Here is a 23826-nt window from a genome sequence, read left to right as displayed (position 1 = left end):
TAATTCCTTTTACCAACGTTTGTGTACTAATCCCTAAAAATAGGGAGTACCTTCTCATATATTAAATACTTTTGATTGATAACAAAGGTCTTGATTTGATTTTTGGAGAATTCTCTCCTTTAACCTCTTAGGCTACATAGGGACAACTTCTCCAAAATCCAATCCAAGGTTTTACTCTTCCATGCATGACTTGCCCCACGAAAAAAAATAAACGTTCTTAAGAATTTTCACTTTCCATAGCATGAAAAGACATAATTGCTATAAAGGTATGGACATACCATACGATGAAATAAGGAACTATAAGAAAAGTCTTTAAGACGAACATCTCTTCTCTCATGGATAAAGCAAAACTTTCTAATCAAAGAAAAAAAAAGAGCCATAAATAATTGTTGTTTCCCTATCGGATGACAGACGACTAACCCTCAACATTTGCAAAATATAGATCCGAAAGTGATAAAGGACAATAGCCTCCAAATGATTCCTCGTAGAAGATAACTAATATAAATGGGACCACCCCTAAGAAATGACCAAAAAACACACCCATTGAACAAAAGTTTCCAAACAAAACCACTGGCTACTAATGACAAAGAAAGGAAATTGAAGCTTGAGCGACATGGAGCTTTGAGAGCGGAAGAGGCTTGATAAAGAGATCATAAAAGGATTGGTATGCAATATGCCAAACAAGAAACCTTCTCAAAAATCAAGCCAGCCAGCCTTAGACAAACAAGCAAAACCAGCTGAAACAAAGGAGTATCACTAAAAGGAGAACTCTAGAGCTCTTTAAAGTTGACAAAAACAATGAAGCACCCTGATGTGGTCCACAGAATTCAAGATTTTCAACCTTTGTCACCACAGGATTATGAGACCATTGCTCAACCGAATGAAATATCACATGCTTCAATTATTCAAATCAGATGCTAAGGGATTTCCTTCTTGTCAATAGGAGTGAATAATGAGTCTTTAGACTTGTCAATCAGTTGATCGTCCTCTGTCTAAAAAAGGTGATGAAAATCTTGGCCAAGGTCATCAAATTTCTCGTCCTCTTCTTGATTCTCCTCTACTTTTGATCTTTCTAATTCTTGGCACTTGCAATTGAATCTCCATCGGAGTCATACTTGTTGGAATCAGAGATACTAGACGACACGCTCGGACACCTCTCACAAAAAGTACATCTGAACCTAGAATCTAAAAATCTAAGTAGCTAAAAGGAACAAGATTTGGGTGGAGATTTAGTTGTGGATGAGAGACCATGAGCTTGTATTTTAACACAACACTCTTCAAGCAGAACAAAGTTCACTAGGGCAGACCATGCGTTGATGGAGGAGGACCTTTTCCTGATGTAACAGATGTGGGTGACTCCTATATAGAGATGGAATTGCAATGGCCAGTTTGATCTTCTTTTTCTAGACGAAGTGATAGTGCGAGGCGAGGTGGAAGGCTCCTTTGAAGGCAGCGGGAAAATTTTATTAGAGAAAGAAGTGGCATTTTTTGCAAGGCTAAAACTGAGGCGGCATGCCTTTTGGATTACCTTCAGGGGAATGACAAGAGAGCCTTGATCGGAAGCAGTCTCATTGAAATCATTAATGTTCCCGATTTGAATAACATTATAAAGGTCACCCATTGGCTGAGATGGCTTCTTCTCTTTCTTCAATACTACAACATTCGAATTCAAGAAATTTGCGTTCCCACTGCCTCTGACTTCTGAATCGTTTTCAACCTCAAGTGGAGTCTTCAACTCTAAATCTATTGGTAATTGTGACATCTCTGAGTCCTTTGGAAAGAAAACAAAAGGATTCCAAGAGAAATGTGGGATGGACTGAATAGAGTCAAGAAAATTCACTTCTGGAATATCAAAACAGAAATTCAAACCTTCATCGTGTATAACCTGACGCAATCGAACTAAATCCAGAGGATTAGTGAAATTCTTAATCAACAATTCACTATGCGTAATTTCCGAGACTTCAAAAGCTTCTATAACCCCAAAATTTAAATAAATATTGTTGCGCTTACTATCAATAATCTCTATGGTAGAAAGCATAAAACTACACAAATTCTTCATCATTTGAATCTTAGCTACTGAACAATTGAGAAGGTTCAAAGTTTCTGTTGCAATGTCCTCCAAGGCCATTAAAATATGCTCCAATAGCCTCGAAGTTTGTCTACTCCAATAATCCAAAGGAACATTTCTGATCAAGATCCAACCTCCATACCTTTCAACCAATAAAGGCCGTCCGTGACGAAAACTATTCCATTTTTCAAAAAGCAAATGAAATTTTCCTATCTCCTGCCATTTTCTAGGGGAAACAAAAAATTCCTCCATCTTTGGATGATCAATCTGAATTAAGGCATTCTCAGCAAAAAGTGCATTAATGATGACCTTCAATTGGAATAAATCTTCCAACGTCTTCGCAATTTCTTTCCAATCATTAAACTAAAACAGCCTTGAAAGAACCCATAGATTGTTGAAATCATGCTTGAAAACCTTTGAATTTTTTATAGTCCAGTATTCACGCATGCTATGTTTCCCAAACTAATAATGGAGGCTGACAAATTCCAATTTTCATGCCTCGGGGTGATGCTCCAACCACTTATCCCCTCAAAAGTAGATATCCTTCTCATCACCAAATTGACAAAGGTAAGGGAGCTCGGTAGAAATATATTTCCAAGAGTTTAAGTACCTTCAAACCGGCCCAAGGTCCACTTTTTTTTTATGAATAGAACGACTTTCATCGAGAAAAAATGGAAGAATACACGGCATACAAAGAAAAAAAAACCCACAAAAAAGGGGACTCCCTTACAAAAAGGGCCTCCAACGATAAAAAATAACATCAATAGAATAATTACAAAAAGTCTTCGAAATTGAGGCTCATAGGGGAACATGAAAGTGAACAAGGCACCACAACTCCATAGGATCCCTCTCCACTCCCCAAACAACCTACTGTTTCGCTCACCCCACATAACCCATAAAACCACACACACCCCAACAAGCCAGAGAAACCAGTCTCTCTCTCCAAACAACGGATTGAGGAGGAACTCCTCAACCATAACACTAATATCTCTGTGATGAACACTCATCATACCAAACGTCTGGAAAAAAGAATCCCAAACACCACTCACAAAATCACGGTACCAAAGATTATGGTTTAGGTCTTCCTCTGCCTTTCGACAAAGAATACAACAATAAGGCCCCACAAGCAAAGGCGACTTCTTGACAAGCCGTCCAACGTGTTAACACGTCCATGAAGAACCTGCCAAGTAAAGAACACCTTTTTAGGGACTAATCCTCCAGAGCACCGAAAAGATCGACTCACCTATATAGGAAGGTTCAACCAAACAATGAAAGAAAGACTTGCACGAGAACCCTTCCAAAGGACTGGGACTCCAAAATCTGACCTCCCTTCTCCCCAAACAAAAGGAGGGACTCTCGAGTAAAGAAAGAAGTGTGGCAACCTCTGTAGTTTCCCTATCGGAAAGAGAACAAAGAAACCCAAAAGAAAATGAATAAGAGCTCCCAAACCACACTAAAAATCCGACAACGAAATGATTCTTGAGAGACGATAAGTGATACAAATCAGGAAACATAGCACATAGGGACCTCTCCCCCACCCAGTGATCTTTCCAAAAGTATCTTTCCCCTCCCCACCACACAATGAACTAAATAAACAAAAGAATGGAGCTCTTTCGAAATATCTTTCCATAAATTCCTGTGAGTACCCTTAATCCCTTTAGACAACCATTCAAAAGGATGGGGCCATGTATACTAACAATGATCCTATGCCACAGAGAGTTGGGCTCAAAGGAAAAGCACCACAACCATTTGGCTAAAAGGGTTTTTTTATACATCCTAAGATTCCCAATTTCTAAACCCCCAAAGAAACCGGTCTCTCAAGAATCTCCCATCTGATCAGATGTGAGCCCTTGCCTTTCCTTTCATCAATCTTTCCACAGAAAGTCATGCGTCATTCTCTCTGAACACTTACCTTACACGAGGCCCTGAAAAGGGAGAACTAATAAAAAGGAATGCCACTCAAAACAAATTTGATCAGGGTAAGCCTATGCAAGTAAGTTGATGTATCACCAAGTAGGAATTTTATTCAATGATCAAAGTTGTGAAAATACAAGAGAAGGATCCCTAATTATAGGTAAGATAGGATAACTGAAAGGGAATTAAAATGTAACTAATCTAGGATTAATCAAGATTAATTATGAATTTACTATTTTACCCAAATCCTATTACATCATATTCTACCCCTCCAAAAAAAAAAAAAAAAAAAAAAAAAAAAAAAAAAAAAAACTCGTCCTCGAGTTTTAAAATAAAAATTCTTGGCTCATCGAGTGTGATAGACTCCAACTGAAAATTCTCCGTGTGAGATTTCCCAAATCCAAGTGGGAATTAAGATTCTCTATGAAAATTTTCATACACTAGGGCCCACTAGGTTCATTAGGGTTTAGGTGGAAAATAAAAAATGCCCTTGATTTTATGATCCTTTCTTCCTCATCGTGAAATTGATTGAAAAGCCGCCTTCCACTTCTTCTTCCTCATCGTGGGGTTTTCTTCTCTGTCTGGTAACATTGTGATGGCCAACTTTTGGTGCTCCTGTCCGATGGCATGAACGTTCTCCTCCGAAAAGTTGTTTCACCTTCTTCTTTCCCGTGAACGACTAAGAATAAAGTGTTAACAAGCTTCTGGTGATTTCCTTCTTCAGTCACGTGATCTTCTTCTTCCTTTTTCGTCGGGTGTTTATGTTCGGCTACCTTTGCCTTGTCGGCGATTTCGCCAAAGTACCCAAATGAAAATTTGTGTCGGTTTCCCAACTTTTCCTCAAATTTTGACATTGATTTCTCCTCTGAATTAGGTTGCGCGCTCTCCAATTTGAAAATAGTTTCGTTTTCTTTTTCTTTAATTTTTTCTTCTTCCAAAATGAGCTCCTCGCACATTTAACCATTTTTACTCGGCTTATCTTCTTTATTTTTTGTCCCTAAAGAGCTACCAAATTGGAATTGCTTTCTACCCTGTATTTCTTCATGGATAATTGTTGAAAGGTTTTCCCGGGTGGTTTCCCTCTAGTTTTGCAGCCTTTTCTCCATTTTATATTCAGTCTTTGTTTTCGTAGTTCCGTTCAACCTATGAAATTTCTCGGTAAAGTCAGCCACTATTTGATTCTTTCGTTTATTTTTCTAATATTGTTGATAAAGAGTTTGTTCATAATTTGGTGGCAAGAATTTGGTTTTCATCATTTTCAACATTTGTGTCCAACTTCTAATTGGACTTTTGCCAATCAGTTTTCTATTCAATTGAATTTGATTTCACCAAGTTGATGTGCCTCCCTTTACCTTCAAGGCTATGAGCTTGACTTTCTTTTCTTAGGGAGTGTTCATGTAATCGAAGAAGCTTTCAACGTCTTAATCCAATCAAGGAAGGTTTCCATGTCCAATTTGCGCTGAATGTAGGTAAGTCAATCTTCTTCCTATAATCTTCCTACACTCTTCTCTTTCGTGTTCATAAAATCTTGGAAAATGATGTCTTCTTGCTGGAGTGGTGCTTCTGTTCTTCACTTTCAAATAAAGAAGATTCATAATCTTGAAGTTCTTGAATGGGTTTTTGGAATCTTGGAACTTGAAAGAGTATATGATCTCCCCTTGGTAAATTTGAATTGCCCATGCTTTCTTCTCTGAAACTTCTTCCCACAGTTACTAGGGTAGGTCTTCTTCTCCATTCATCCCCTCTGTTTTCCTCTACTCGTTGAGGAAGGTTAGCCAAGACTAAATCCATTTGTCTTGACATTTTGGTCATTACTACATTCATTGCATCGATGCTTGATTTCATTTTTCTCATTGACTCTTCTACAACCAACAATCAGACAGTAGTTGATCTTGGAGAAAAGATTTCGATATGCTCGATGAGGGTTTCTGCATCCTTCCCTTTTTTTTGGTTTTGGTAGTGTTCTTACCAACTGTGGAGTCCCCAAAATCGTGGAGCTCAGATACCAATACATCAAATCACCAAGTAGGAATTTTATTCAATGATCAAAGTGATAAGGTTGGAATGTCTTTCCTTATTTTATTAACAGAAGGGAAGATTTAGAGAGCTTCCCTTCTCTCCCATCAGTCTCAAAATATGAGAATTACGAAATTGCCAATGCCCCTCATGGCCTCACGCACCCTTACAAATAACTCTTCCTTCCCGTGGGACCCTCCTCACTCTCTCTCTTTTCTGTTTTTCTTCCTCTAACTAACAATATTCCCTAGCCCTTATATTCTCTCAATATTTACTTATTTTCCTTCACTTTCTTTCTTCTTTCATAGACTTTGGTTATTAAGGGTCTATCAATACTCGCCCCCCAAAGAGCCACCTTGTCCTCAAGTGGAAATCAGGAAATTGGTCATTGATTACATCTGGAAGCTCCCATGTTGCCTCGGTTTTGTCTCCATTCTCCCAACGTATCAGTACCTCTGTTTGTTGATCTCCGGAAGGTGAAGTTCTGATGCCTAACAATTTAGCAGGTTGTGTTATGAAACTCATATTGAGGAGAATCAGTATGTATGGCAGATTACAGCCGACTGCCTTTCGAAGGACTGATATATGAAACATAGGGTGGATACCTGTTTTGGCTGGCAGTGCAAGCTTGTATGCTGTCTTCCCGATGCGATCAGTCACCTGAAATGGTCCCACAAACCGTGGTGCCAGTTTTGTATGCTTGTGCTTGGCTATAGATGACTGCCTATATGGTTTAAGCTTAAGGTAGACCCAGTCTCCTATGCCAAATTCCACATCTCTCCTCTTGGCATTAGCCGTCTTAATCATTCTTTGTTGTGCCTTGTGTAGCGAGTTCTTAAGCTTGGCTATCATCATATCTCTATCTCGCAGCTAAATGTCAACCTCGTTGTTGTGTGTGGGGGGGGTACGCATACAGAACTTCGAAGGGAGTGGCTTGGGCAGAGGTGTGAAATGAGGTACTATAACAGAACTCGGCCCAAGGCACCCACTTAGCCCATTGTTTAGGATTGCTCATAGTAAAACATCTCAAATAAGTTTCAATACCTCTATTAACTACCTCCGTTTGGGGATGGTAAGCTGTACTTCTGCATAACTGAGTTCCCATCACACGGAAGAGCTCTTCCCAGAATAAACTAGTAAAGATTTTGTCACGATCGAATACGATGCTTCGAGGGTAACCATGTAAGCGCACGACTTCTTTAACAAATACCTCAGCTACAGATTTAGCAAAAAACGGATGTTTGAGGGTAATGAAATGGGCGTACTTGGACAGTCGGTCTACCACCACCATGATGGTATCAAATCCTTCAGATTTTGGAAGCCCTTCAATGAAGTCCATGGAGATATCCACCCAAACTCTGTCAGGAATAGGTAGGGCTTGTAGGAGGCCCGCTGGCGCAAGGGAGAGGTACTTGGCCTGCTGGAAGATTCCACAATTTGCCACAAACTGCTAGACAGTTTTCTTCATCCCCTTCCAATAAACTTCCTTGGACAGCCTCTGGTAAGTCTTTAAGCTTCCTTGATGTTCTCCTATGGGGCTATTATGGAACTCATGTAATAATAGGGGTATTGTGGGTGAAGTGGTCGGTAGTACAATCCTTCCTTTATAGTAAAGCAGTTCACCTTTAATGTTGTATTCGGTAGGAGCAGGCTGATCAGTTAACAATGCTTGTCGGATCCCACTCAGTTCCTCATCCGCACCCACCTATTCAACAAAAACAGAGGTATTCAACCCCTTCATTACACTGAGCACTCCAAGTTCCAGTGAGGTTGGTAGTCGAGAGAGAGCATCCGCGGCTGAATTTTCAGTTCCCCTCTTGTATTCAATGCTAAAGTCATATCCCATGAGTTTGGCAATCCAATGTTGGTTTTCTCCGACGATTACCCTCTGTTCTAGAAGAAATTTTAGGCTTTTCTGGTCTGTCCTGACTATGAAGTGTCTTCCTGGAAGGTAAGGTCTCCATTTTTGAATTCCAAACACCATGGCCATTAATTCCCGCTCGTATACTGCCTTGAAATGATGAGTAGGGAGTAGTGCTTGGCTGAAATACGCCAATGGTCTTCTGTTTTGCATCAACACAGCCCCCACCCCTACACCTGATGCATCCATCTCTACAACAAAAGGCTCGTTGAAGTTGGGTAATCCCAACACTGGTACAGACATCATGGAGAATTTAAGACGTTGAAATGCGTCCTATGCTTCCTCCAGTGGAAGCTTCCCTTCCTTAGTAATTGAGTCAGTGGCAAGGCTATGGCACCATAGTTGGCCACAAATTTTCTATAATAGCCTGTAAGGCCGAGGAAGCCCCTTAATTCCTTCACATTACGTGGTGTAGGCCAGCTGCTCATTGCTTCTAACTTGGATGGATCGGCCGATAGCCCCTGTGCAGAAATAATATGCCCCAAGTATTCAATGCTCGTTGCCCCAAATTGACACTTCTTCCAGTTTGCTACCAGCTGGTTGTCAATCAATACTTCTAAGATTGTTGATAAATGGCTCATGTGTTCCTCCAATGTCTTACTATAAATCAAAATGTCATCAAAGAAGACCAACGCGAACTGACGAAGATATGGTTTGAGGATTTCATTCATGATGGCTTGGAAAGTAGATGGAGCATTCCTCAACACGAAGGGCATTACCAAGAACTCATAGTGGCCCTCATGTGTTCTAAAAGCAGTTTTGTGGATGTCCCTTGGGTGAACTCGGATTTGATGATAACCTGATTTTAAGTCAATTTTTGAAAAGATTGTGGCACCATATAGCTCATCTAATAACTCAACAACAATGGGAATAGGGTACTTATCTGGGATGGTTGCATTATTCAGGGCACGGTAGTCAACGACAAAGAAACGCCAGCTCCCATCTTTCTTTTTGACCAGCAAGACCGGACTAGAAAAAGCACTTCGACTTGGCTGAATGACCCCTGCCATTAACATCTCCTTGACCATTCTTTCAATTTCATCTTTCTGGAATTGGGGTATCTATAAGGCCTCACATTGACCGGTCCCGCCCCTGGAAGTAGCTCAATGGTATGATCTTGTCTTCGTTGTGGAGGTAGTTCAGATGGTGTTTGAAAAACCGCTTCGGATTTCTTTAGTACTTGCTGAATTTCCTGAGGTACATCAGTTTTATCCCCCATGGTCTCAGTTGTACCGTCTTCTTCTTCTACTACCTTGTCTCTGTTCAGGTCTAAGCTGTTTAATTCTATCAAGACCCCATGGTCCCCTCCTCTAATTGCCTTGGCCATGGATTTCAAGGACATTTGTGATTTCACCAAGCCTCGGTCTCCTTGCAATTGGACTATCCACTCCCCAACTTTGAACTCCATGGTTGACCGTCTATAATCGAAAATGATCTGCCCAAGAGTTTCCAGCCACACTACTCCCAGAATAACGTCCGCACTACCCAACGGTAGAGGGAGAAAATCTTGTATAATTGATAAATCGGAAATGGTGATATACACACCTTTGCATACTCCAGCGGTTTGAACAGCTCCCCCCGAGCCCAACACTACGTCATATCCTTCGGAGGGTGATATTGGCAGCTGCAGTTCCGTGACTAACTCCGAGGTGATGAAGTTATGCGTTGCTCCCCCGTCAATCAATACAACCACCTCCCTATCACCAATGACTCCCCGTACCTTGATCGTTTTTGGTGAGCTCCGCCTAGCCAAAGAGTTTAAGGAAAGATACGCAATCTCCTTTGCGTCCTCCGATGATGTTCTATCCAGTTCCTCCCCTTCCTCTGCTAAATCTTCCCCCTCCTGAACAAACATGAATTGCAACTCCCTCTTCTTACAACGATGGCCAAAACTAAACTTCTCGTCACATCTAAAGCACAAGCCCTTATCCCGTTTCTCCTTCATCTCAGCATCAGATAGTCTTCGAAACGAGCCGCCAGCAACCCCCTTTGTTCCTGTTTCTCCTCGCGCTACAATCGTGGTGGACAGGCCCTTATCCCGTTTCTCCTTCATCTCAGCATCAGATAGTCTTCGAAACGAGCCGCCGGCAACCCCCTTCGTTCCTGTTTCTCCTCGCGCTATAATCGTGGTGGACGACCTGGTCGAGCTTCCCCAGTTCGGGTTGATTGTGATGGTTCGGCTAATCGAGTTGCTTGACCCACGGCTACTCGATCCACTTGTGTTTCCCTTGCAATTAATCGTGCTTCCATCTTTCCCACCATGTCCGGGTGAGTGCTCTAATACTAGTTAATAAGGTTGGAATGTCTTTCCTTATTTTATTAACAGAAGGGAAGATTTAGAGAGCTTCCCTTCTCTCCCATCAATCTCAAAATATGAGAATTGATACAAAATTGCCAATGCCCCTCATGGCCTCACTCACCCTTACAAATAACTCTCCCTTCCCGTGGGCCCCTCCTCACTCTCTCTCTTTTCTGTTTTTCCTCCTCTAACTAACAATATTCCCTAGCCCTTATATTCTCTCAATATTTACTTATTTTCCTTCACGTTCTTTCTTCTTTCATAAACTTTGGTTATTGAGGGTCTATCACAAAGTTGTGAAAATACAAGGAAAGGATCCCTACTTATAGGTAAGATAAGATAACTAAAAGGGAATTAAAATGTAACTAATCTAGGACTAAGCAAGACTAATTTTGAATTTACTATTTTACCCAATTCCTATTACATCATAAGCCTAATAAAGGAAAGGTTTCTTTTCTAAGGTCTACTTATATAGGTAAGGACCATACTGCATTGCTTCTTCCCATCTATCTTGACCGGGAAGAGGGGGGAGACCCTTGCGGAAGCCCTGCCCACCCTTCTCTATTTTGAGGGATCCGGATCCCTCATATTTAGGATTCCTGGCTTCCCGGACTCGTAACAGACGGCTAGGAACAAGAAGAGGGTCAATAGTCTCTGCCATTGCAGGTCCAGACTTTGTGCCATAAGGTATTATATTCATGATGGAAACATAACCATCATTTAGCCTATAAGACCTTAAATTACCTATCCTATGCTTAATCCCCCAAGGTCGAAATTTCTATAAATATTAAAATTTAAAGACTCTCAATAATATATAATTCCTTCTTCGGCGAAAGACTCCACCGAAGATACAAAAATGATCAGTATCGGTGTGATACCATCGTTGGCGTCGAAATCTGCTCGTCCTGTCTGTTCTATGACGGTATTCTCTAGTCCTTATGTCAAATCATTCTTTTCCTCATTCATTTGTTCTCTGTCATCAATCGTTAATCATTTCAACTATTCGATTAGAAATGGGAGAAGATTGTTTAGCAAGGTTACAGTTAGATTAGATTCCAGAACTTCGTCTCAACTACTACTGTTTCGGCAATGATAACGTCATTGTCGGAGGAAGAGACTGATGAAGCGGCCACTAGAATTGGAGCTAGGGTTAAGGTTAAGGCGCCTTTAAAGGTGTATCATGTAGTGAAGTTACCAGATGCAAATCTTGAGGGGATGGAAGGAGTGTTGAAGGATTGTGTACATGTTTGGAAGGGGGAGCGTATCTCTGGTAATCTTCAGTATAAGGTGGAGTTTGTTATTCCAATTGAAGATCGTCCACCAGTCAAATTATTCACTCATCTTAGGGAGGAAGAATTTGAATACGTTTAATCAGGCTTGTTATTCCTCGTCTTCAATCTCAATATTAATACCAAGCTCCCTTATGCAACCTTTTAAGGTTTGATCTTTTTCTATAGGTCTATCTACATCATTTACTCTTTGCCTTTGTAATGTAGAAAAATTGCTCGCATGTTTTTTCTTTTTAGTTAATTAACTTTCTCGGTTCTTCGTAAAATAATTGAACCAAGATAAGAGGTAAATTTAGTCATCTAATACATGTTGATTCAAATGGTTTAAAAAAAATCCCCCAAGGTCCATAAACTTCTTGACCACCTCTGTTTCAATTAAAAAATTTGAGAGAGAGAGAGAGAGAGAGAGACTTTTTTTTTATAGAATCAACAACTTTCATTGAGAATAAATGAAAGAATACACGGCATCCAAAGAGAGAGAAACTTTTTCATCTTCTTCCACCATACAAGATCGAAATAAGAATCAAAACTTTTTGCCTCATAAACTGATGCAATACCAAAAGACTAATTCTTGAATGAAATGATTATCTCTCAAAATGGGAGAGAATGATCTTACTTATGGAGGAAATTAGTTACAAGATGTTTAACTAACTCCTATCCTTTTTAACTAGTTATGTACAAAAGGGCCCTTTCGGCCTTACACCAATCCACCCCTCTCAAAATCAAACTCGCCCTCAAGTGAGCTAAAAAGCTAAATGAAAGTCATCCGAGGCATGATATGTCTTCAAATCCGAAATATTGCAGACTGGATTAATATGTAGGTCACAAGGCAAATCAATGCAGTAACTTGTTTTGGCCATCGGTCTGTGAATGAGAAGTAGGGTTTAAATGCAGTCTTCCACTCATCCCTCGACCTTATTCGAATCTAGTGGTATTCACTCTTCAAGTCCACTTTCGAAAAAATCAAGGCTCCTCCAAATTGATTGAGTAAATCACCTATTCTAGGGATTGGGAAGCAATACTTCACTATCAACGTACATCCTCCAACTACCAACTTTTTTAGGCGTGAGTAGGGCTACACTGCACATGGGCTAAGGTTTGGTTGAATATGCCCATTTTTTAACAATTCTTCAATATGTCGGTGGAGGATCTCATACTCCTTAGGACTCATCCTATAGTGAGGAAGATGAGGGATTGTAGCATCTGGAACCAAGTCAATATGGTGTGGAATGTCTTCACTGTTTTTTTTATTTTTTATCTTTTCAGCAACTACAAGCCCCAATATATCAGTCTCACTCTCTTTAACAAACATTTTGCAATGTATTTGAGGATTCAAATCTCTTTTGGGAGCAATCCACACCGTTTAGAGAACGCAAGACACCCTATCACCTTCATCCATCTCAATTTAATTGGCTTCTTCCTCATCATCTTCATTGCATTCAGCCAACGAATCCTCTTCCTCCTCCAAATATACTATTGTTTTTTGTTGGGAACACTCATTAGACAAGTGACCCACTTGGCCACACCTAAAACATTTGCCTAATGTAGGCCAGTTACAAGGATTTTGAACTGTCTTCTTGTAACAGCCTTTGTTTCCTTCTCACCAACCTCTTCTTACTTTTCTTTTTCCTTTTCCTTGGTTGCCGTTGGTGAGGAAGAGTGATTAGCAGAAGCGTAATTCAAAGTGCTAGCTTTTCTACTAAGGGAAGCATCCCAAGGAGCCTTTCTTGAAATTTTATTGGAGCGAATTTCATTTAACTCTTCCACTGTTTCATCATAAGAAATTGCATCAGCTAACCAATGAAATTGTTGAAGCTTTACCTTCTATTTGATGTCTATTCTTAGCCTGCCAATGAACCGTGCAATTAGGTGTTGCTCGTTTTTGGCCAAATCAGTTCTTGCTTCCAAATGGTGGAATTCTTCCACAAAATCAACTACTGTTCAAGGGTCTTACCTGCAGTTTTGATATTATACAATGTTTGCTCATAATTGGGAGGAAGAAACCTTTCTTTCATCAACCTCTTCATTTTTTCCCACGTTCAGATAGACCTTTTGCCTTGTCTTTGCCAATTGACCTCCAATTGGTCCCACCAAGCGAAAGCTCCCCCTTTCAACTTAAATGCTACCGAACGTACCTTATTGTGATCAACTGTGCCTATGTAATCAAAATAATTCTTGATGTTTTTGATCCAATCAAGAAATGGTTCAATATCATGCTTACCATGGTAGAATGGCAAGTCAATCTTCATTTTGTAGTCCTGTGGATCACCTCTAGCTTCATATCTTCTGTCTCGTCATCTTCTTAGAGCATAAAACTCTTCTTCTTGATCATACTCACTCGAAGAATCCCATTCTTGAAATTCTTGTTGCCATTCTTGCCTATTCAAACATCTTCTTGGATCTTCTTGGAACTGCATATGCAATCTTAGAGCCCATTCTTGATGAATTTCTTGCTGATATTGGAAATTTCTTGGTTGTCGAACACCACGTCTACCTCTTCTTCCGCAAACTTGACTGAATGTCAGGGCATTTTCATCATGTTGGGGCAGTATTGTCAATACATCCAATCTTCTTACAAGCGTTGCCACTGTTTTTTTAAGGTTGTTCAATGATTCATGAATTCCCTCCAAAGAACCTTCAGGACAGCAAGCGTATCGTTGTAGTTCTTGGAGCGAGGGTGGGGTTTTCTTCCACCTCTTGGTCTTGTGCTTGAACGTCTTCTCCTCTCGGGTGGGCAGCCCTTCTTCCTGCCATTAAGCCGGATTCTTGGAGTGTTCTGATACAAATTTGGTGCAATACCAAAAGACTAATTTTTGAATGAAATGATTCTCTCTCGAAATAGGAGAAAAGAATCTTATTTATAGAGGAAATTAGTTACAAGATGTTTAACTAACTATCATAACAACTAACAATTAGCTGACAATTAGCAATTAACTAACCCTATCCTTTTTAACTAGTTATTTAGAAAAGGGCTCTTTTGGTCTTACACCATAAACCCCTTCTAGTAAAAAGTAAAAAGTTCCTTGTAAGTAGTCAGACAAGTTGGAGGAGAAAGTTTTCAAAGTGAATAACATCTAAACCAGTGTTGTTGAGGAGAGCCCAGGCACTCGCCTGTGGCGAGAGGCGAGGCAAAGTGAGGCCTCACCTCAACACCTTGAAGGTATACAAGGCGAGTGCCTTCAACAGGGCGCTTGACTTATTGCACCATCTTTCGCCTTTTTGTGCCATCACCTCAAACAAAGGCGAGCGCCTATTGATCTAAACGATTATTCTTGATAAAGTGTCTTTTATTTAAAAAGAAAAAAAAGGCAAAGAACCCTTCTGAGTTGTAACATCATAAATAGAAGAATTTGGAGAAAATAATAATACAAAGATGAAGAATAGGTTAAGAAGAAGAGAAGAACAAAAAGGACGAGAAGAACAGATAAGAATAATACTATGAAGTAGAAGAAGTGTCTGACAAGAAGTAGAAGAAAAATAGTTTGAAAGAATAAGTGGAAGAGACGGAAGAATAAAAAGAGAAGTTATATTCATTAAAGTTGTATGCTGCATGCAATCATGAGTCGTGACAGATGGCAATATTTTTCTTCTGGTAAATTTAATTGCTAGCTGAATATTTTTCTTCTTGTAAATATAATTGCTAGCTGTATCTTCTTCTATGACTAACAGCTGGCATGTTTGAAGCTTACTTAATTTAATTTTTAGTTAGACTGCAATACCGTCTCTTTACCATATTACAAAATAAACGTTATTTTCTTTTCTGGTATATCATTACTTTTCCTCTCATTTTATTTAAATATAAGATAGATTATTAAAATTTTTATGTTTTTAAAATTAAGTTTTTATTGCTTTTTAACTAAGTTATATATAATATTTATTTAGTATTTTATTAAGTGCACCTCGCTTTACTCAGACGATGCTTTTTTATCGCCTCCCACCTCAAAGTAATTAGGTGACTTATCGCCTTGCACTTACTAATCTAAACTTTCATTGAAGTTACTACACAGTAACTTTTACAAATAAAAAATAACTAATGGAAAAAAGAAGTTACTACACGATAACTTTTGCAAATAAAATACAACAGCCCAACCAAGACTAACTGAACAAGGCAAACCTCCCACCTCCTAAGAAAAACCGTATCTTCTACAAGGCTTAAAATTGGAAACCCCTAACATTACATCAAAATTATTAAATAAAATTTAAATAATAATTTGATGCCTTAGATGGTTCATATCAATACATCTGACTAATAGCAACATCAATCACCAACCTTTTGTAAAATTCAGAAACCTTTCAAATATCCTCCATAACACACTCCCAACTCTCCAGAAAGATGGCCGTTTTGAACCCATCCAAACTAGTCCAATCAAACTAAAACACCACAGTTTTATTCTCTTCCAAAGTGCGCGAGGCTTCCAATTTTTCCTTCTCTCTTAGAGAGGAGAAATCCACAAGTTATCAATCCCGGAAGGAACTGGATCTCTACAAATACTTCAATTATCAAGAATACAAACACATCAATTGGATAAAGTTCGACTTGAAGCTTCTTTTCTGAAATAGGAAATAGAATCCTCCAATTGCCAAGTGGATAGAAATATACAAAACCTACACCAAATAACATTCTCCCCGACACTGAGATTAGACAAGCTAAGTCCAATAAAGTGCAATCACATATATCTGAACTAAAATTGGCTTATGAATCCTAAATAAGGTCTCTTAAGAATCTTGTAGATAAAAAATCTTCCCAGAGACTTAATAAGAAGCATTTACGATATCACTACTCAATTTCCCAACTAGTGCCTAGTATCCTCCCTAAGAGTAAGGCTTATTAGGATAATCCAGACCTACTAAGTTTTTCCACTATCAACCAGTGTCACATGATCAACAATTACTGAGAACATCCACCAGTATAAGAAAGAGAATGCAAAATCAAATCTTATGCAATCAACATCAAGTAACACAAATTTTTCTTTGGTCTTACATTGACAAGAATATAAGACAATGTCTTTGTGTTTCACTAGTCTATAATCATTGTCCTGCAATGTGTGGTTTGTCTTGGTATTTCAGAGGTTTTGGGTGTTGTTATTTCCGTGGTGTCTTGAATAAGGTTGTTAACTCGTGAAACAGAAAACAAATTGAAATCATCGTGTATCATAAATTTCAATTTGATAAATAACATTTACGTATAAATAGCAAAGTCTAAAATAGAGAAATAAATAGTCAAACATTAAGGGGGTGTTTGGAGCTCCAACTTGAAGAGGTTTGAGTGGGCTATAATAGTCCACTCAGCAATTGGGACATGTTAATACAAGGGAGAGTAAGGGTTATTTTAAATCCCCTTTTGTTACAGTAAAACTATTTACACTCCAGGGTTAAAATAACTAACTCTCCTTCCCTCTAACGTTTCCAATGACTCCACCCACCAGTCACCATCTCCGATGATCACTCCAACAGCCAACTCCATAGAAGACCACCTATGCTGCCCAATTTCGACGACAACCACCTCAGACAAGTGCCTCTGGCGGCCAACTCTACGATCACCTCTGTCAACCACTTATGTGACCTACTCCGTTGGCTAACTCGATATCATTCTGATGGCTAACTCCCGCGTAGACCACCTCCGACCCCCAATTTCAACAACCACCATCTCCAATGACTCCCTTCGGCGGCCAACTCCGATGATTACCTCCAACGGCCAGTTCAGTTCATAGTGTTTAATAGTCTTCTTTTATAGTAGTTTGTCATTAATAGAAACACTTTTAGAATAACAAATCAAACAGCAAAGGGGGAAAGCAACCACATATTACGCTTCAAACGGAAGTTTTAAACCCACATATCTAGAATTTACTAGATCGTTCCTAACTAATATACAAGCTTTAGGAATTATCGCCAATTGAGCACCCACAGTACTCATGAAACACCATAATCAAATGACTTGCTTAAGTAGAAACGAGAGTTTTATTACCAATGCCAATCTTTGGAAATCCTAAATAGAAATACTTATGATACAAACTTGTCAAGCTGGATGAATGGAATGCATCCTCCCTTTTCCGTTTTTCTTCTTCACCTTTTTTGTTTTTTTTTTTTTTTTTGAATGAAAGGAGGAGGAGAATTCTTAAGTCAGATACCCATAAATGCAAAATGTTTTACTTTTGAGCAACATGTTGGAGTTAACTGACATGCTTAAAGAAATAAAAACATAAGGAGATTTATTGGCATCATTTTTTTCTACACAAGTAAAAAGAAGACGTACAAGTCTCGCAACTGCTTTCTTTCCACCTTCATCACCATGATCGTAGACATACTTGAGAGCACCAGGAAGAACTTTCCAAAATTCATTCACAAATTCACTCCCCTTGCGCCTGCTGTTCTGCAAAATGTCATTTGCCAAATACAGAAATGAAACACGCTGCTCTTTCTGAGATGAGTTGAATGATTTGTCCCATGTTTCAACAATCTGCTTGGCCTTTTTCCGGTGGGAAATGCACCATCTTGATAAAGCTAATTTGGTATCAAAGATAAACAGATACATAACAATTGCACCCACCAACAGAAATTAATTAAGAAAGAGTACAGATTTGAGTATAAAACATTCTCCAAAGAATATAAAGTATAAGAACCGCTCCCCATTCAGTATGTACCCAACCAAAAAAGAATCACAAAGAGAATGCAAAAAACTGCTCCATCTAAGCACAAGAACTATCACATCCAAAACATCTTCTAATCCAATAAATTTATAGCTAAAGAAGAAAGAGAATACAAGACAAAAACTACTCTCAATCCAAAGTTACCAAACAAGACAACGAAAATGTTCAACCATAAGAAGCAATTGATCATCAAGCTTAATGCCAGCATCAAAAAAAATCTCGATCACAAAATCATCAGCCTCCATGCTTAATAATGAAGTCCCTCTCCCTTCTCCTTCCCCTCCAAACATGAACAACTTTATCTCCAATGAGAATAAATACTATAATTTGTCTTTCTTCATGGGGCACTTTGATCACGTGAGATTGTTTTATAAAAACCTCCCTTGATATCCGGTGTAGCCTAAGAATGGAGAGTTTTTTTCTTAGAATCAAACCAAGTATCTTCACTATGATTATCAAGTTGATGTACAAGAGAGGAGATTCTCTATTTATAGAGAACTAACACAAAAAGATAGTAAAAAGGATTGACCAAAAAATTGCCCAAGATTAACCTAATCCTACTGCATCAGGTTTTATGTTTTATGATTAAAATATTTTTTTTTTTTAATTTTTAATGAGGCTTACGCTTCATATTGTCTCAAGGCTTATGCCTCACCCCTCCATGAGAAAACACCTTGAGGTCATTTAAGCCTTTTAAAACATTGGAACAAACAAAAACGAAAACAAAACAAAAGTGAAGTAAAGAAAAGAAACAAAGTTCACCTTGTTGCGTTGCTGTCACAGAATTAGCCACCTTGCAGTTTTTTCATTGGCCAAATGCAGCCACTCAGAGTTAGCCCTATTCTAAAATAACCACCACTTGAACTTTTTTCTTTTTAGTACATTGATTAAACTTCATAGGTGTTAAGGATCCTACATTTGGAAAAATGAGAAGAACTCACCATCTTTATAAGATAGACGAGTTATTCCCCCATTGCTAATTCGTTTTGAGATGGAACCTCATTTTTATCTAAATATTGTATCATAGCCCACGAAGCTCAAAATGGATATTCAATCAAAAAAAAAAATATTCAACCCAAGAATGATGAACCCAAAGACGCACCATCTTGATGGAATATGTTGAGGATCTCATATTGGAAAAACTATAAGAAAGCCTTCCAATCAAAGGATATCTTTTTCAATAAGATACAAAGTTCTCATTGAAATAGTGAAAAGATACGAAGTTCACATTGAAATAATGAAAGGATACAAAAATGTTATGATGCAATACTTTTGTTCCAAGATTTCTCCGAGAACAGTTTCATCATATTCAAAGGAAACAAACTCCAAGGAAGTGAAAGAAACTAATAAAATCCAAATATATCATGAGAAGGCTACAATTGTTTCTGAAACAAGAAACTTGATATAATGAAAAGAGAATAAAGAGAATGAGAGAATGAGAGAATACGGCTCCAAAGATAAATTAGATACAAAATTTGAAACAGGGTGAAAAATGTAAAAGAAAAAATGCAATAAAGAGCTGCTAATACATAATTAATCATGAGAGGTAAAAACATTCTAATTAAGGCAAATATCTTGGATAGAAAATGCCCCTAATAATTTAGGAAGACAGCAACAAGTAGACACTTTTAAACGAGCAAATTCAAAACGCTTAAAACCATGAGTCCTTTCCAACCATAATTCTGAATGAATTGCTTTGACAGCATTTATCCAAATCAAACTGACTTTGGAATGTAGCAGGGACCACTAAACAAGCAATACTGGAACATCAGTTCTAAATATATTCAAGAATACATTTTGGTTGCCTGTTTATGAGGTTTAATGTGTGTTTATAATTGGGTTCAAGATCAGGATTATCAAGGAAGTTTTATTTGTTTGCATAATTGGATTCTTCAGGTTCATTTTCAGTTTCAAGCTTTTGGTGGCATTTCCTCCCATGGATTTCTTGCTGTTCAAGGAGAGTTAACATTATTTTTGGGTTTTGATCTTGGGGAGCTTAATTGCTCAGTTTCTCCTAAAAGGAAGCTTCCAAGTTAATCACTCTCAGCCTCAATTTATCTTTGTTCGGCAGATATTGAAGACCCTCCACATACTTTCTTTGAGTGTTGGATTGTCGGTTCTCAATAAAATTTTGGAGGAAGCTTTTATACTTTCTAATCTTCTATGGGCTTTAATTGTTGTTTTCAAGTCCAACGTTATCCAGATTTTAGTGGGTTTAGTCTTATATTTCTTGTTTTATATTGGCAAGTTTGAGTTTTATGCTTTGTTTCCTCTCATGTAACTCGAGTATTTCATTAATTCAATGAAAATCTTGTTTCCGTTTCAGAAAACATATATATTAGAGAATACCAAATGAGAATTGAAGATTGCAAACAAATGAGCCCAAATTTATCTAGCATAGAGGCAATCAAAGAAGAAAGGAAGAAGAGTTTCCTCAGCCAAATAACAAAAGCGGGAAAATGATGGCGTGAGATACTTCTTGGGATTCTTCCTTTGCAAGACCTCTGAGGTATTAAGATTACCATTCAACATAATCCAGATCAAAATGTTCAATCCTTTTGGGACATTTAGACTTCCAGAGAACCAAGAATCCCACCTTATTTGTCAGTAACGAAGACACCAAATGCTTGGACAAAGATTTTACTGAAAAAAATTCTAAAGGTTGGACTAAACACAATGATCATCATTGGGACCAAGAGAGGCAGTGGAAATAGTGGATAACAAAGACTCGAAGTCAAATACTTCTTCTCCTTCAAAGATCTTCGAAAAGAAAATTGCCAAGCACCAATTTGGCTGTCCCAATAATAATTAATTATATAAAATTTTAAAAAGAATTAGAAAAAAAGGGTCCCACTAGGAGAGGAACGTACAGCAAACAACCTGGGAAAGGAAGATTTCAAATAAGAGTTGCCCATCCGAATATCAATCCAAAATAGGACTCTTCTACCATTTCCGAGCAAGTGAATCAAAATCCCTTCCAAAGCTTTGCAATATTCAACCAAGAGCTCCCAAGACTGAAAATATTCATGGAACCAGAAATCCAACAAAGATTTGAAGAACCATGAATACTACTAATAATAACTTTCCACCAAAAAGAATGGGGTTCATTCATTAATCTTCATTCCCATTTTGCTAACAAGACCATAATTCTGAGTTTTAAATCTCAAAACCCAAGTCCACCAACCAGCTGTGAATTTGACACAAGATTCCAGCGGAGCAAGTAATTTGTTTTAATACCATTAGTTCCTTCCCAAAAGAAAGAATGCAATGAACGATCCATGTGAAGGCTAACCGATGGAGGCATAAAAAATAGAGACAAATAGTACAACGAAATGCTTGATAATACATAGGAGCAGAGAGTTAGAATACAACCATGAGATAAAGTAGAAAGCTTCCGTTTATAAAGTTTTTTCTTAATTTTATCTGACCGAGTGATGAAGCTTATGATTCAGCCGTTAGTGAGAAGCAAGTCAACTCTATTGCTCTAAACTAAAGGAGCAGGACAAGTTCGTTCTATTCAGCTTGAAGGATAAATTATGTGGCTGAACTGCCAATCCAGCAAAGATCGTAGTTTTCTCCATAAAGCAAGAGGTTCAAATTGAGATGTTGAAGCACGCACCCTTTATCTTATGTTATGGGTAAAGAATCAAAGACAACGAGCCAAACCTAGTTCTTTTTAGGAAGTGTTGCGACTATCACCAGTAAGTTGCATCAAATCAACATCGGGATTAGAATCCACTGCAAAAGCAACTAAGTCAACGCCTATTTGCTCTGGATCTACTGGCCCAAACGCCGCAACTAGCACAGTTGGTGGAACTGTAGCTTTCGTTCGGTGAATAAGAATAAATCTTCAAATTGCTATTTGGATAAACGACTGGATTTTGATCTTCTACTTCATTCCTTGTCTTTCCATGTTTTCATTAATAAAGTGGATTCTTCTTAGTCTTAGAAAGAAAGGTACGATTCTATTGTGAAGAGGTCGTCCTCTGTCCCTGAAGAGTCTGATCCCGCTAGAGGAAAGAGCATTTCTTGGACAATGAGATCTCTCGCTTTCCCAAAACAGCAAGCTGTCTAGCGGTCTTTCAACTAGATCCCCCTAAAAATCATACGTGCGGGTCTCCCCACATGCGGCTCACACCATTCGAGGTGGCCCAACCCAGCATTCATTCCCAAATCAATCCTGTAGTGAAATTGAGACTGCTTGACCTCGGAAGCTATTTCGCGTGCAGGCAGCGCTGTCTGTCGTACCATTGACTTGAGGTCTATACATTGAATTGACTTTCTTAATTTTTTCTATAGGCTCGCTCCCTCTTTTTCTAAGAATTGATGCACTTCCCTTTACTTCATAGGGCCTTTTCTAATAGGGGAAAAGCCTATTAGAAAATTAGCAACTGACAAAAGTCATTACTTTGCTTTTTCTTTTCTTTCTTTTTTTTTTTTTTTCTCGTTTGACATCCATGACTGTAAACACCAAAAACATAGGGTTCAAAAATATATGGAAAAAAAATCTCCGAACAAAAACTGTAAAGGGCAGGTGTGTTATAGAATGGGCAATGCAATATTTTCCAAAAAAAAGAAATGGATAAAAAAAATAATGATTAGGGAAAGGATACACTCAATGCTCTGCTGAGAATTGTTGAGTTTGGATAACTTCTCAGTCAATACCTGTACTTCAAAAACCTCGTTGTTCATCCCGTAACGAGAATTTTGTTACATTACCCTGCACGAAAGTCTTTTTTAAAAAAAAAATTGTAGTTCATTGTAGCTACGTAAGCTCTGAAAATACTAAGCACGCAAATTGTAAACAAATCCCACCTCCCAATATTAGCAGGCATAACTATCATTGTCAACACGAAAAACAATTTCACTCGATACCCATTTCAAGAATTTATGGAATAAGAACATTAGGGTTCCACATCCCAATCAGTTATTCATCGTCGCTATGTAAAGGGTTGATCTAGATTTCAAGAAAACCCCATTTGAAATTTCGAATACCTGGCATATATTGATTTAGGAACTCCACTCTTAACGATTGTCTTTCCCTAACAAAACCTCGGGGAGGACAAATTTCAGCAGTGGAGAGGAAGATGCTGATTGTCGCAGATTCTCTCTGGTATTGGTGTTCCTTCGCAACAAGGGGAGGATGAACAGAGAAGAACAGAATTAAATAAAGAGAAGAAGGAAATTGAAACCGAGAAAGAGTGGGAAAAGTTGGAGGCTTTTCGAAGTCGACAGGAGATTCCCTAATTCACCAGCAAAAACATGGTTCAGAAGAAGGGTGATAAGTGGAGGAAGCTCAAAAAAACTGGTTTGTAGAGTTCGTCAAATTATCGAGAAAAAATGTTGACCAAAAATGGAAAATAAAAATCTCGATTTAAATGTAATTAAAAAAGAAAAAAAAAACCTTTTTTGCATTAAATAAATAAATGAATAACCCTCTAAATTGGTTATTTTAATTTTCGAGTTGAATTTTTGGGATGCATTGTTTTTTTATTTTGTTTTGCTAAAATATAGGGTTTAGATATGTTTATCAATATCTATACCATATAGTAAAGAAATATTTGATTTTTCATTTTGTCTATTTAATTGATGATTATTGAAATATTTTATGTAATTTCACATCTAAATCATTGAAAAATCTCATTTTATCAATAATATCTAAGGCACATTAA

The 23826-nt window shown here is 38.2% G+C and overlaps 1 protein-coding gene across 1 annotated transcript in view; it reads right to left on the bottom strand.

Moving 5' to 3' along the window:
• The window catches only part of LOC120090923 (regulation of nuclear pre-mRNA domain-containing protein 1B-like), a 43881-nt gene extending 20395 nt beyond the window's left edge, over positions 1-23486 (bottom strand). Inside the window, exons 1-3 of the mRNA XM_039048615.1 lie at positions 23150-23486; positions 22768-22874; positions 17761-18008 (exon numbers count right to left, since the gene is read on the bottom strand). Of these exons, the coding sequence (XP_038904543.1) occupies positions 17761-18008; positions 22768-22846 (327 nt within the window). The 5' untranslated portion in view covers positions 22847-22874; positions 23150-23486. The remainder of the gene's footprint in view (positions 1-17760; positions 18009-22767; positions 22875-23149) is intronic.
• Positions 23487-23826: the final 340 nt, after the last annotated feature.

This window comes from Benincasa hispida, chromosome 11 (genome assembly GCF_009727055.1).
Source record: "Benincasa hispida cultivar B227 chromosome 11, ASM972705v1, whole genome shotgun sequence".
Classification (NCBI taxonomy): domain Eukaryota; kingdom Viridiplantae; phylum Streptophyta; class Magnoliopsida; order Cucurbitales; family Cucurbitaceae; genus Benincasa; species Benincasa hispida.
Note: the sequence above shows the minus strand (reverse complement) of the source record. Positions and strands in the feature narration are given on the sequence as shown.